This window comes from Pristis pectinata, chromosome 3 (assembly GCF_009764475.1).
Source record: "Pristis pectinata isolate sPriPec2 chromosome 3, sPriPec2.1.pri, whole genome shotgun sequence".
NCBI classification, from domain to species: domain Eukaryota; kingdom Metazoa; phylum Chordata; class Chondrichthyes; order Rhinopristiformes; family Pristidae; genus Pristis; species Pristis pectinata.
Genome location: NC_067407.1, coordinates 17,441,825 through 17,457,955, shown reverse-complemented (window position 1 = coordinate 17,457,955; position 16,131 = coordinate 17,441,825). Strand labels below are relative to the sequence as shown.

Below are 16,131 nucleotides of genomic sequence, written 5' to 3'. Positions count from 1 at the left end.
AGGGTATCAAGGGATATGGGGATAAGGACGGAAATTGGGATTAGAATAGGTTTTTTTTCTCCCCATTCCCCATTTCTTTTTCCCTTTTCCTTGGAGCAGACTCGATGGGCCGAATGGCCTGCTTCTGCTCCCTTGTCTTGTGATCTTGTGATCTTGTGATGGGATGCAGATGACACTGGTGGACTGGCATTTATTGTCAATTCCAAATTAAGTAGACAAATAGGAGTCAACCATGTTGATGGGTTTGAAGACATGATGCCAGATAAGTAGGACTGGCAGATTTCTTTTCTTGAAGAATATTAGTGAATCAGAGAAGTCATTAAGCAATCATTCTGTAGTTACATAGTAACTATTATTCCAGGCTTATTTAATTACTTGAATTTTAATTCCCTAACTGTACTGATGGGATTTCACCTCATGTCTCCAGTGAACAGATCAGACCTCTGGAAGCTCACCCTCTAACTTAATCATTATGTTGTCATACCACTTCAAGGAGCCTAGAGTGTCCACTTTGCCCTACGATCCATGATCTGTATGTGAATCTGTCAGGTTTTGAAACAAGATTTTAATTCACAGTTTTCCACTCAAGCTCACTGGTGTTTCACTGAATGTAAGATTTCTCATGATTCAGGAGAATTGGACAGTGCTTTTGAATTTTTTAATGTTTTAAAACTATTCCTTTGTATATTTAAGAGCGCTAACCTGGTGCAGTTTAATCGTTTAAAACAGACTTATTAAGTTTGAAAACTTGTGCAAGATGTTTAGCTAGTTTTATTAGTACATAGCTGTCAGATACTTCGTACATTTTTTGTTAAAATAGGTCAAAACTCCATGGCAGTAAAACTCTTAATTCTAAGGGCCTCCTCAAAGGTACCTATATGGGATTATTCGTCAGACCTGCAATAGTGACCGATTGGATCTGTGGGATGAGCTTGTTTTATGAGCAAGATGAAGCCGGAGCCTGGCGAATCGTTGCAAGCTGCTCTCTACAGATCTACTCATTACCCTTACTATACCAATACCAATACCAATGTGTAGTGCCAGATCCAGTGTAGAGATTAGGGGGAGGTTTTTCACCCAGAGAGTGGTTGGTGCATGGAATGCACTGCCTGGGGTGGTGGTGGAGGCAGATACTTTGGACAGGTTCAAGAGTTTGTTGGATAGGCATATGGAGGAATGTGAGATAGAGGGATATGCGGGAGGAAAGGGTTAGATAGTGTGAGGGTGGTTTGATGGATGGCACAACATGGTGGGCCGAAGGGCCTGTTTTGTGCTGTGTGGTTCTATGGTAACAAGTTCAAAACTCAGGCAGTGGATCACAGAAATGCAGTTTGTACTGGATCTAATTTGAGCTTGAAATTCTGCAAAATGTTGTAATGTTTTAGCCACTTCTAAGCTAATTGAACTGAAAAAAAATACAACCTAACAGACACTTCAGGCAACAAGTTCATAAATATCTTATTGTTGCTTGCACATTAAAGGGAATATGTTATATTCTGCAAGTATTTTTTATGGCTGCACATAATTTATATTGGTTTCATTGTACGATATAACCCAATGAAAGATTAATAGTATTTTTCTTTGAGAATGGCAGTTTGTTTTTAACTCTCTTGAACTGTTTGGGCATCTGTGAAAACATATACTGTTTCCTTGCAAGTAAGTATCATCAAATACTATTTGCCTGCTAAGTAAAATTTTTATGCCAAATCATTTTGGACTGGATTCAGTAAAACTTATCTCTGCTGACTCTCATTGCACTGTGTGACAGCAGCTTCAGGAACAAGCATGTTGCATTAAACATGGAAGTACAAAAGTTGCTGTCAGCGATTCCCTACTCCTCCACAAAGAACGTTGTTATACAAATTTGTCCAGTGTAAACTTCAGAAATCAGTGATTCAATGGAACTTTCACATTTTTAAACATTATTACTATTTTTAAAAAGTCACAGAAATAATAGAGGTATATAAAGTAATAAGAGGCAAAGAAAAGGTAGTCAGAATCTCTTTTCCTATGATAGGGGTATCAAAAACAAGAGGACATGGGTTTAAGGTGAGAGGAAAGAGTTTTAAAGAAAGGAAAAGTTTTTTTTTAAAACAGTGATTGCTGGTATCTCGAAGATTCTGCCAGAAGAAGTGATAGAGTCAGATGCAAACATTACATTTGAGAGGTTTAAATAGGCTCTTGAACAGGCGTGGCATAGAAGGATCTACTGCCAGCAAACAGGATTAATATAGGTGGGCAAAAACGTTGCCATGGACATGCTGGGCTGTAGACCCTGTTTCTGTGCTGTGCAAGTCCATTAATCGATGTGTAAAAATGTTCTGGTTGCTGCAAGAGGGGTAAGTGAGATTTAGAAAAGCATGCTAAGCAATAATTACTGTTTAACACATGTCAGATAATTCAAATTACAATTCAAATACTTCCTTCTATTCATTGTCAGAAAATGCATACCAGATTCTTTGCTATAAATTTTCTTTGGTTCAAATGACATTTCCATCATTTGCATATTGCAAAGGTTATTTCACCATTTCAATTGTTCATAGTTGTGGATCTAATAAATACTCTGTGTGGGTCTCTGTTCTGAATTCTTCTAAAAAAAATCTAAGTAGGCCTGATACATTATAGCAGATAAATTATGTCAGTAAAGGATATGGTGATGTGAGTTGTCTGGGGATAGACTGTAGTACACAGGAAAATATGGCAATGGTATTGGCAGCTAAATGATTTTATGGTCACGTTAAAAGTTACAAAATTCATTTGATGTAAGATTCAGTTACTACCGACCATGTGCTGTTTTGAAAATAGATGAAAGTTAATGAACTTTTATTTTAACATATTTCATACTACTTTTCAATCACCGTATTTGTCTATGTTTTGTTTTGTTGATAAAATGTAACTTGTAAGTATGAGGGATTGCAAATAAAATTAATGTGGCTTCAACACATTCTTTAAACCACTTAACATGCAAATCTAGTGTGAAAATTATTTCATCCTATAAAATGCCAGCATTTGGCAGATACAAAGATAAATAATCCTATATTATGGCAACTGTATGCTTTATCAAACATATGCAAATCAGTACTAATTAGCACTAATTAAGGTTTTTTTCTATCTCCCTGGAAAACTGTCTAAATGTTATGCAATCCAGTTAGCACACTGATTACCCTAATTGTTTTATATTGCTTGGTTCTTAATTAAAATATGTAAATTATGGTTAATTGGTAAATAGTAAAAGAGTTAGGTTCAGGTTTGTCTCATCAGAAAAGAAACACTGGGTTAATGCACTTGATTGGTAGCAATGGTTTTTAGCAAAAGTTAACAAGCAACATTGATAAAGTATTTTTATGAATGACTCCATGTATAATCTAATTAGTAGCAAGATGCAATATGTTGAAAACATCAAACCTATGTCCAGTGGTCCAAGCCTTTCCTATTTAGTGATATCCACACCAGCATCCTCACTGAGCACCTTCCCCCTCTCCATTACCCTCCCACCAGCCTTAAGAGGCCAAGTCAGGAATAAAATTTTGGAAAATTTCTTCATGTCAATGAAACCATCTCCAAGAAACCAAGGTGATTGGGAGATGCATTCCCCACAATGGATCTTTCTACTTTCCATACGTAGATACTGTATTACTATTCTGCAATACATGCCCTGTGCAACAAAGTTGTAAATTCTGACTCTTTTAGCCCTTATATTTGTCATTAATTATACATTCTGGCTGCTGAGCACAGTGTTTTCTTCATTGCTGTCCCTGAGATTCTGGGCACGCTCAGAATTATTGTACTGTTCTTTAACATAAAGTACAAGCATTGTTTTTCAAAGCAATATATATCAACGTGGCACAACAATAATATAACATGACCGTGTAACAAGACTACAGGAATGGTGGTGTGTCTCGATTGCAGATAAGAATCTGATCACAACAGGTAAGTCTCTTCCGTGTTGCTGTACATGGCACAGTTCTGACCCACAGCAATTATTATTTGAGCCATCTCCCAATTTATGTGATGGTCAAAAATATCCACAGTGGCACAATGTACAATCCTCCAGGTAAAAGGGGGTGGGGTGAGAAGAAATCGATCCAATTCCAACATTGTTCTTATAGCCACCTAATTGCATGAAGATGTACACAGACTCAACACAAATATCAATGGATGAGATTCCATCTGTTCCTGGTCCTAAGTTGGGTCTTTCCACTATGTTCCATCTTAACGGACCACACCATAAACCTCCTCCTCAATGAACATTTTGAACAGAAAAGAAACATCAAGCACTAACCAATCACAGTGCTCTGTGCTTAATTCGTCAAGATTCCATTTTGGCAGTTTGTTCAGGAAAAAAAAATGATGGTTTACTGTAGAGATTATCAATGTTATTTGGCAGTATTGGGACTTTTGAACAGCACCAAGATATAGCTTTGTTAATGCACTCCCTGTCAGATCTTAAGTGCTCATCCATTGGTTCAGCTGCCCTGATGCTGCTGCAGCAGGGAAGAGTCCATTCCCCATCTCTTTCTGGAATGTATATTTGCAAAGAAAGTCTGGAAAGCTGTGCATTGTTTTTTTTTAATTAATGTTCACCTCACATCACTCTAGAGCACTCAGAGTGCTCCCAGAGATGCATTCTGAGACAGCAGCAAATGCTGTGGAATGTCATCAGCACAGTGAAAAAAGCCCCACAGATCTGCCCAAAATTCACTGCTCTTTCAATGTAAGGAGATCGCCATTGCAAGGTTCAGCACCACATGCAAAAATCTGATGTAGCCACTGTGAAGGCTTAATGGAGATAAACCACAGTTGAAGCAATCACTCAATAAGTGGACTGAGGCACTCTGGAGTACCGTGTACAGTATTAACCTAATTGATCTGCAATCCACTATGTGAACTGCAGAATTTAAACTGTACAGTGATGCATCTTTCCAATTTCATGAATGAAGTATATTTTTGGGAAAAATTGAAAGCTAAACTACTGAGAGCCTTTTGGTGTACTTCCAGACTCCAATCCAGATTGTATTTGTTACTAAGACCACATGTGTTCAGATGTATAATCTTTTGCCTCAATATAATTATAACTTGGTTTTATCATTATCAGTAGATAATTGGCCTCTGGTTTCTGTTTGTCCAGGCTAGTCGAGGTGCTGGACTTACACGCACGTGCAGTGAGTCTTGGAATTGCTGACGGATTTGCTGAAATTTTGTTTTAGTTTAAATCTATCTCCATTTTCCTAATTATTTAATAATTTTTAATATTACTTCACTTTCAATAGTTTTTAAATGCCTCTGAATATCAGAGTTATTTTAAAAACTTAAAGATCAGTGAAAGCTGATGAAACCTCATCTTCTGCTTTGCCTACTGTTGAAGGCAGGGCTGCTGCCTCTACTACCAATGGCCCAATTGCATTTTGGACCTTGAGGATAAGGTGGGTAGGCCCACAGCATCTAACCCAGCCAGGTGCAGGCATGTAGGGACTATGGGATGTGATTCCAGACAGTAGGCCTGATCTAGCATGAACCAGTCAATTTCATTCCTGAAGAACCAATTAGCCACTTACCACACAATTCCCAGTATTTACTTGTCAAATTTGTGCTCCAAGATATTGGTTAACAACAACCTCAAGTTGCTGATTGGTATATCTTGCAATAATTTGGCTTTGCTCTTGCTCCTGTATGCTAAAATTAAATATTTAAAAACAAAGTATAAAGATATCTCTGGATGTCCGAAGTCTTTCTTTTGCATTTCCTTAATTATTGAAAAGGCCAAGTGGGCAATTGATTTGTACTTTTTCAGAGTCACTCTTTGCCAAATCTGAATGTAATGCTGACTTACATGCTGGGAGCTCACATGCTCTGAAAGCTTCTTTGAAAAACAATGCAGCGTCAATGTGAAAATGAATTCAAATTCATTGCATTCCTCTTGATGCCATTCATATATTGTGACTGTAAGTTCATTTAAGCATCGTTGAGGCTCAATTTTGGGCCTTGGGGATTTGTGAATATGCTGAAATATAAATTTGGAAATTGTATGAACATTGAGCATTATTTATTGAAGATGATGGCAATAGGCCCAAAACTGTGTGCTGCTTTATTGAAGGGGGAGCATGATGTTGTCATAGCAACATTTTGAGGGTGATATTTTTGAGGGTGACCTTTCTGCTTTGGGTGCTATTTCCCATTTCCATTGTTTATTGCCATATATATCCAAATGGCAAAAAAGACCAGAATTATCTCAGGGACTGCCACATTTCGAGTGCTCTGCACTTCCATCTTGCCAGCGACACATACATACAATACAAAAAAAAATCATGTACATCTTCTCATGACCAGACTCATTTAACAAGCTTGAGCTGTTTATAAAATTGCTCAACTGGCATTTTCAGTGCCCTGTGAATTTTGTGCGTTTCTTGGATCTACCTATGTAGTTGGGAAAATTGTTTTATTTGCTTGCTTTGGTGTGGTGGACGAGCATTGAACTGTACTTCAAACTGCCAGAAGTAGGCACTCTAGTTATCAGCATGTTCTTACTCTCATCCACAGTTGGCAGTACTGTCAAGTGGCATAGTTTTCCCGATGGGAATTCAATCTTTCCTGGAAAATGAATTAAAGAGGGTGAAGAGATATCAAGGAAGAGTGAAGTCAATACGCTTACTCTCTATAGCTCCAAAGCCTTCCCTGTCACCAAGTCCACAATGAGCCCATAGGTTCATTAGACATTATGAGGAACTGGGTGAGGGGCAGTGTCTTCAGTTGCTTTCAGTAACCATGGGCATCCAACTAAAAATTTTTGTCAATGTTTGTTAAAGTGAGCACAAAATCACTGTCTGTTTTTATCAGGGAATCCTTGCAGCATTATGCAAACAAACTGAATGCTTCTTCAGTAAGGCTAAGTATATCACTCCTTTTAAGGATGACATAGATCATTGAAAATAGAACAGTACAGCACAGGAACAGGCCCTTCAGCCTACGAAGTTGTGCCGAACTAATTAAGCTAATGACACCTAATCCCTTCTGTCTGCACGTAGTCCATATCCCTCCATTCTCTGCATATTCATGTACCTATCTAAGAGCCTCTTAAACACCTTTATTGTATCTGCCTCCTTTACCACCCATTGCAGCACATGCCAGGAACTCATCACTCTCTGCCACACGCATCTCCTTTGAATTTTTCCTCTCTCACCTTTTCCAGGGTTTAATGCATGCCCTCTAGCATTAAACCCTGGAAAAAAAGATACCGGTTGTCTACTCTATCTCTGCCTCTCATAAGGTTATAAACTTCTATCAGGTCTCCCCTCAATCTCCATTGCTCCAGCAAGACATCCAACCAAGAGAACAAAAGACCAATTCGTATCCAGCATAGATTCCCAAATAAAATCAGATACTGCAAATAGGAAATAACAGATATTATAACATCCCACACGGATGCTATGGGCCAAATGATCTGCTTCTGTGCTATAACAGTTCTTCGTTGCAATTCTATGTTTTTTCTTATAATGGAGGCAAAAAATTTACTTGCTAAAAATGAATTGCAGTCCTGAATTATAGAAACGGTCTGTAACCAGCTACAGTCAATGCAGCATGTAAATGCAAAACTTGGTCAGAATTGCCACAGTGAATTCATCAGGAGGTTATCCAGTCTACAAGTTGTATTCAGGAAAGACGGAGATCTATTTCATGGTTAACGAGCTCATTTCTAAGGCCGAACACTAGTGGAACATTGTACAGTGATTGCCATATACTTACGATGGTGCTTATTGAGGCAGCTACTGGAGTACTGAAGGCAAGGTTTCACTGCCTTGACATCTATCACTGCAGTGTGCTCCCAAGCAAGCCTTGCATCATGGTTACATAGTGTGCTTTATAAAATGTAGTCCCAGGAGGAAGTAGCTGAAAAATGTGGATCTCAACCGGACGTGGAATTAGTAATCTGAAGACCCTTCTTTGCAGGGACATTGATAGTGAGTTCATTAGCGAGATAAATTCCTTGGATTAAAGTGGTATCCTTAGCAACAATGCATCATTATGTCTCAGCAACCTTTTTCCACTCATTCCTGATATAAATATCTCTCTGGACACCATTATCTCTATAAGAGTTCATTGAATAACAGGCCCAGAATAAAATTAACAACAGTAATTGACAGTACAGTAGGCAAGAGGAGCCCTCAGATGGTAGCAACCAGGAGGGATGTGGTGCTAGAAGAGATAAAAATGAAAAAGAAGCTGGAAAGATTCAGCAGCTAGAAATATGGTATTTGTACCTCTTTCTTCCCCATTTTTCCAGCAGTTTCTGGTTTCATTTGAGAATTTAAGCTTATTGTTTCTGTGCCAGGCTGGAGTTGTAGGGTGCAGCGTAAAAGAAGTGCCTGTGTAGCAATACCAAGTGCTGGAATTGAAAAATTAATACTTCCCAGTGCACAATCAATTAAAGGTTGGGGTTTTCATTGCTAAAAAATGATCACCTTAAAAGTATTTCCAACCAGTTTTTCAAAATGATTGATAACCCCAGCCATATTCATGATTTTTTTTCCATATGTCTAGTTCTAATTATAATTCTTCACTTCCACTGAACTCAGTGTAAAGTCATTGTGTTGTACAAAGAGAGGTTGATTCAGAACTCTCTGCTTTGCACTTAATTTCATCTTCGCTTTAACTGAGTTTTGACCTTTCTGATGAACGGTGATTAACCAGAAACATTAATTCTATTTTTCTCTCCACAAATGTTACCTGACTTGCCAAGTTATTCCATCACTTTCTGTTTTTATTTTCTATAATCCCCATTTTAATTAATGTATTCATGTGAAAATTGAAATATATTTGTCTTGACTTTAACCCTGTACTTTTCTCTAACCAACTAAATTTTGCAATCAAACAATAGGGAAGCCATCAGCATCCACTATTGTAATCAGGCTTAGCAGGATTTAGTTCTATTGGTAAACATCACCAAATGTGAATTTCACCTCATGTTCAGGAACTGAGATAAAAACAAATTTCCAGTATTAATTATTGTGCGTAAGTGAAGCATGAATCTTTTGTTTGGAAAATGGAGCAAATGGCCCAAAGAGGCTAGTCTGGACTTCTGGACAAAGTGGCATGCTTACAGCACATGGACCTCCAATGTACAGGGAGCTGGGCGTTAATGAAACCTTGGCCTCCTGAAAAACAGTGACAGTGGTGCCATGTGGCAAGGTGTTTCTCTTGGTGGATCCTGGATCCCTCTCAAAAGCCAAACCCAGTCCAGAACACACTACTCCCACAGCTATGATTTTGTACAGTCCTTAAACTTCTGATTGATAAAGCTCAAAATAAATACCTTAATTTTATCTGTTAAAATTACTTTAAAAATAAAAATTGAATTCTGCCTTGCTCTGTAATAATGCAGAAAATAAGGTAACAAGTTTGGGAGTGTGCATGTTCACATTTAAGCATAGAAATGCAGCTTCCAGATAAAGGGTGGCTTGGGAGAGAGTAGGGCCTTAGAGATCAGCAGGGCCGCCTTTGTCTTGAGCTGCTGGAGATGGGTGGCATTTTTAATGAATATTTCTCCTCTTTGTTTACTGAGGAGAAAATCATGGTTGCTCAAAAGATAAGGGAAACTAGTGGAGATGTTTTGGAGGAAATTCGTAGTACCACGGAGGAGATATTTGCAGCCTTACAGTCCATTAATGTAGATAAATCCCCAGGGTCTGACCGAGTGCATCCTTGGACTTTGTGGGAGGCTAGAGAAGGAATTGCAGAGGCCTTTTTGGAGATATTTACTTCATCGTTAGCCACTGGTGAAGTTCCTGAAAACTGGAAGATGGCTAATGTTGTTTCGTTGTTTAAGAAGGGTAGCAAGGACAAGCCAGGGAACTACAGGCTGGTCAGCCTAATATCAGTAGTGGGGAAGTTGCTGGAGGGAATTCTGAGGGACAGGACCTACCAGCATTTGGATAGATAAAGTCTGATTAGGAGGAGTCAGCATGGCTTTGTGTGTGGAAAGTCGTGCTTGACAAACCTTTTAGAGGTTTTTGAAGAGGTAACCAGAAAGGTAGATGAGGGGAAGGCAGTGGGTGTTGTCTATTTGGACTTTAGCAAGGCCTTCAACAAGGTCCTGCATGGTGAGCTGGTCTGGAAGGTTAGGTCCCATGGAATCCAGGGAAAGCTAGTTAGGTGGATTCAAATTGGCTCACAGGTAGGGAGAAGAGGCTGGTGGTTGAAGGTTGTTTCTCAGAATGGAGGCTGGTGACCAGTGGTGTACCTCAGGGGTTGGGATTGTCAAACGAGTGTAGGACTTATGCTATAAATGGCAAGGCATTAGGGAGTGTAATGGAACAGATAGACCTAAGAGTACAAGTGCATCATTTGTTGAAAGCAACATCACAGGTACACAGGGTGGTGAAAAAGGCATTTAGCATGCTGGCCTTCATCAGTCAGGGCAATGAGTATAGGAGTTGGGACATTATGTTGCAGTTGTATAAGTCGTTGGCGAGGCCACACTTGGAGTACTGTGTACAGTTTTGGTCACTCTGTTAAAGGAAAGATGTCTTTAAACTGGGAAGAGTGCAGAAAAAATTTACAAGGATGTTGCCAGGACTAGAGGGGCTGAGTTATAGGGAGAGGTTGGCGAGACTATATCTTTACTCCTTGGAATGTAGGAGAATGAGGGGCGACCTTATAGAAATGTTTAAAATTATTCGAGGCATAGATAAGGTGGACGGTAACAGTCCTTTCCCCAGGGTAGGGGAGTCCAAAACAGGGGGCATAGATTGAGGGTGAGAGGGGAAATATTTAAAAGGAACCTGAGGGGCAACTTTTACATGCAGAGGGTGGTGAGTATATGGAACGAGCTGCCAGAGGAAGTGATTGAGACAGGTACAATAGTATCATTTAAGAAGCACTTGGATAGGTACATGGAGCGGCGGGGTTTAGAAAGATATGGTCTGAATGCAGGAAATTGGGACTAGCTGGGTGGGCACCATGGTCGGCATGAACTCGTTGGGCCGAAGGACCTGTGTCCATGCTGTATTCCTCTATGACTCTAAATATCCTGCTCCATCACTGCCCACAGGGTTGCAGTGCTTGCCAACAGAGTGGGCACTGATACGAACAAAACAATGTAAACCTTAGAATCATGCCCATTACTAAATGAGAAGGTGAGGGCTGGTGTCTTCCACCCAGGAGTAAGTGAGTTTTCAGTGGTGCAATAAATGATAATTACTGGCAAATCCAGACCATGAAAATTAAGTTTTCTGAGGGTGGAGCCTTCCCTGCACAGAACGAAATTCAATCCTGGGAAAAAAATCCCCAGGATTGATATTCTAAAGAAAAACTAAAATAAGTTTTGTTTTACTTTTTTCCCTCAATCCCTTCTGAATTTCCCAATCTTTGGAATGTTAAGTGACACAATTTGGAGTGGCAAAGAAGGCTAGGATGTACTCAGTAAATGGCAGGGCCCTAAGGAGTGTTGATGAACAGAGGGATCTAGGGGTAGAAGTGCACAGACCCCTGAAATTGGCAGCACAAGATAAAGAAGGTATACGGGATGCATGCCTTCAGTGGCCGTGGCATAGAATATAAGAGCAGGGATGTCATGTTAAAGTTTTATAGAACATTGGTTAGACCATACCTGAAGTATTGTGTGCAGTTCTGGTCATCACACAGGAGGAAGCATGTAATTGTGCTGGAATGGGTGAAAAGGTGATTCACCAGGATGTTGCCTGGATTGGAATATTGGTATTGATATTGGTATTGGTTTATTATTGTCACTTGTACCGAGGTACAGTGAAGAACTTGTCTTACAAACCGATCTTACAGGTCAATTCATTACACAGTGCAGTTACATCAAGTTAGTACAGAGTGCATTGATGTAGTACAGGTAAAAAAAACAGTACAGAGTAAAGTGTCACAGCTACAGAGAAAGTGCAGTGCAATAAGGTGCAAGGTCACAACAAGGTAGATCGTGAGGTCATGGGTTCGTAGGTCATAGTCCATCTCATTGTATAAGGGAACCGTTCAATAGTCTTATCACAGTGGGGTAGAAGCTGTCCTTAAGTCTGGTGGTACATGCCCTCAGGCACCTGTATCTTCTACCCGATGGAAGAGTAGAGAAAAGAGAATGTCCCGGGTGGGTGGGGTCTTTGATTATGCTAGCTGCTTCACCAAGACAATGAGAGGTAAAGACAGAGTCCAAGGAGGGGAGACTGGTGTCCAAGATGTGCTGGGCTGTGTCCACAACTGTCTGCAGCTTCTTGCGGTCTTGGGCAGAGCAGTTGCCATACCAAGCCGTGATACATCCTGATAGGATGCTTTATATGGTGCATCGGTAAAAGTTGGTGAGAGTGAAAGGGGACAAACCAAATTTCTTTAGCCTCCTGGGGAAGTAGAGGTGCTGGTGAGCTTTCTTGGCCATGGCATCCACGTGGTTTGACCAGGACAGGTTGTTGGTGATGTCCGCTCCCAGGAACTTGAAGCTGTCAACCCTCTTGACCTCAGCACCATTGATGTAGACGGGTGTATGTACACCGCCCCCTTTCCTGGTCAATGACCAGCTCTTTAGTTTTGTTGACATTGAGGGAAAGGTTGTTGTCATGACACCATTCCACTAAGCTCTCTATCCCCTTCCTGTACTCCGATTCATCACTGTTTGAGATACGGCCTACAACGGTAGTATCATCTGCAAACTTGTAGATGGAGTTAGAGCAGAATCTGGCCACACAGTCATGAGTGTAGAGGGCTGAGGACGCAGCCTTGAGATTCACCAGTGTTGAGAATAATCGTGCTGGAGGAATTGCTGCCTATCGTCACTGATTGCGGTCTGTTTGTTAGAAAGTCAAGAATATGATGGTTATAAAGAAAAACTCGAAAGACTAGATTTGTTTTTCCTAGAATGGAGAAAGCTCAGGGATGACCAGATAGAGATATTTGTTATGAGGGAAATAGATAAGGAGATAGTAAAAATCTTTTTCCCATGGTCTAAGACAAGAGGACATATGTTTAAGGTGAGATGTAGGAAGTTTATAGAGAATCTAAGGTGGAGTTTTTTTCACACAGATGGTGGTTGGAGTGTGGAATATGCTACCTGAGGCAGATACTCTCACAACATTAAAGAAGCATCTTGACAAGTGCTTGAACAGCTAAGACATAGAAGGCTGAGGAGCTAATGTGGGTAAATGGGATTAGTGTAGGTAGGTACTAAAGGTGGCATGGACATGGTGGGCCAAAGGGCCTGTTTCTGTTCTTTATGACTCTATGACTCAATCATTTTATTCTATTGCCTGTATATGATTTACATCTAATTTGCACCCCCTGGTTTATATTCTCCTTTGCAGTGAGGATTCTTCTGTCCAGTTTGCTGAAGAACCTCACTTCCTCTTACCTTGCTTGTAGACAGCAGTAGACCACTGTGCTACATCAGGCACCAGATGTGAGCAAGTCTGCATTCTCTTGTCTACAAAACATTGTAGGCAATTTGTCAGAGAGTTGAACAGTAACTCTCATTCTTTGTCAGCTGACTGCAAAATTTTGGTCAATATCCATTAATTGTCTCACTTAACTTGAAGCTGACATTCAAGTATTTCAAAATAAGGATTTCCAAGTACAAATAACTTGTGATATTGAGTGAAGGTGGTCACGAATTCTACCTGAGCTAAAATTGGCATAAACTTTACTATACAGGCAGGCCATAGGTTATGACAGGGTTCTGTTCCTAAGAACTGTTCCTAACCTGAACTGTTTGTAGGTCAGAAATGAACAACAGTGTGTGGGAGAGAATCACAGAGACAGCTGAGATGGGAGAACAAGCAGATGTGGGAAGAGCAGTAGTCATCCGACCTCACTGACTTAGTGAGTGAGTGCGTTTGCTCAGTGCTCCCAGCTCTGCTCAGATTGACCCGGCCCCCAATTGTTCTGGCTTGGGGTGGGGGGTGGGATGGAGAGAGAAGGCACACAGAAATGCCCCATTCCCACCCAACAGAAAATGCCCACAGCCCCACAGCAACTGGCAAATCCATCCCTAGCCATCCCGCCGGTCTCATTTGTAGACATGGGGTGTCCATAAGTCGGACATTCATAACCTGGAGAGGACCTGTAATGTAATATTCACCCATGGGATGCTTTTTTAAACCTTTGCAAGTATAGAGGCTTGTGAGCACTTTATTACAACCCTAGCACTTGCTTTAAATATGCTAACCGATGCTATCTATAACATTTTAATTCTCAAGATTTTTCATCAACCCTACTACCGAATTATCTTTTTGCTATTGTTTGCCAATTAAGGTTAATGTTGAGGCTAATTTAAAGTTGAAGTAGTAATTTTGCTTGCCATTTGGTCCTTTAACTGTCAAATAACAATGTTGAAGTGTGCATCACAGTGTCTAACCTCTGAACTGTATGCAAAGCACTAGCATGTTGGGAGATGTATAATTACATCTTGGGTTAGGCACAGAAAACAGGTTCAACATCATTTTCATCTCTGAATGCCTGCAGGTCTTTTAAGTAATTGTGAACGTTTGAACTTTTCTCCATGATTTTATTGTACACTTTGTAACTTTCTGCACAATGGCAATGTTATATTAAATGAAACCTAATTACAGCATGTGCAATCTTTAGAAGAGCTGAAATTTGAAAAAAAAAATCATTTCCTTACATGTCCAAGTTTTAACTTTAAATTTAAAGACTGGCTAAATAAAAATTTAAGGGATTAACTACATAACAGACATTCTTGGAATAATGTTGCTTGTGTTTATTTTGCTGGAGCATAAAAATCTAAAAACATATTTCCTCTTATTGCATCTTGCAATTGTGGGATTTCATTAATAATGTTAATTAAGACAGAGCATAATAGATTAAATTGTTTTCCATTTTACTTGATCTGGCTCTGGTACCATGATATTCATAGCTCATTTTGTAGATGTCTACTCTAAATTTGATGTGAATAGGCACAAGTTAGACTGGAATTCAATGTCTATGGGGTTTTACCAGTTTCCCACCTATATCACGAAGATAAATATACCAGCTTCATTATTAAAAGCCAAAGGCATCTGCTATGAAAACTTCCATCCACCCTGGAGCCAGGTGCCTGCAATTTCCATGACATTGTCATCTGGTAGTACTCTTGCCTCTGTGAGTCAGAGGTTTGTAAGTTCAGATCCCACTAGAGACTTGTGCAATAGAGTGTGGAACTTCCTGCAGATGCTGGAAACTGAAATAAAAATGAAAGGTCCTGGAGATACTCAGCAGGTCAGGCAGCATCTGGAGAGAGCAACAGACTTCACAATTAAGCAACCTTCTATCAGAACAAGGAAGTTAGAAATCAAACATGCTTTAAGTTAAGGTAATGTGGGGAAAATCAAGAGACACTGAAGGGCACGAAATGTCAAATGGAGGACCTTATCATTGCCATGGATTCCTTACTGATTTGTACATTTATATTTAACAGGATATTGTGACCAATGTTTCTCCAAGAATTATACGTGGAATGACTTCTGGCCCAATCTATGGCCCTGGACAGAGTTCTTTTCTTAACATAGAACTCATCAGTGAGAAAACATGTGCATATTGGTGCAAAAGCATTACTGAATTAAAGGCTGATTTTCCAAATAACGTGAGTACTAAAACCAGTTTGAATTTACCTTGTCTAGTTGCCGCTGTATTTACTGTACATGAACTAAAGTTCTATTTAGTTACAAATCGTCATCTTGAGTTTCAAAGTAGAAATATTCTTAAAATTCCTTGCATCTAAGTATCACAACCTGCCAAGCTTCAGTTCTCCTGGTGCTTTCTGAGCATTAATAAGAGGTTGGGAGTGAGGAACATGTTCATTGCCTCTTGATTTTCAGAATGCAGCCATGTTATTTAATAAAGCAATTAATATAATTTATGAGAGACAGTTATGTAACTGCCTACCAATAGAGAATGGAACCTTTAAGAATTATTACTTACTGATAGATGTTACTGGTCAGTCAGGATGAAAGCGTAACTCTCAAACAGTTCATGGCTTTTATAATAAGAGACATAGAGAGATACAGCATAGAAGGTTATCCCACCGAATCTGTGCTGACCATCAAACACCCATTTTTACACTAATGGTACCCTAACCCAATATATTCTCCCCATATTGCCACTAACTTCCTCAAATTCTACCAATCATCTACATGC

At 39.7% G+C, this 16,131-nt stretch overlaps 1 protein-coding gene across 8 annotated transcripts in view; it reads left to right on the top strand.

The window, feature by feature from the left end:
* LOC127568515 (dihydropyrimidine dehydrogenase [NADP(+)]-like) overlaps window positions 1–16,131 on the top strand; it is a 581,379-nt gene that overhangs the window by 410,373 nt on the left and 154,875 nt on the right. For all 8 annotated transcript variants that reach the window (XM_052012359.1, XM_052012358.1, XM_052012364.1 and 5 more), the window contains one exon: window positions 15,413–15,577. In XM_052012359.1, coding sequence (XP_051868319.1) covers window positions 15,413–15,577 — 165 coding nt within the window. The remainder of the gene's footprint in view (window positions 1–15,412; window positions 15,578–16,131) is intronic.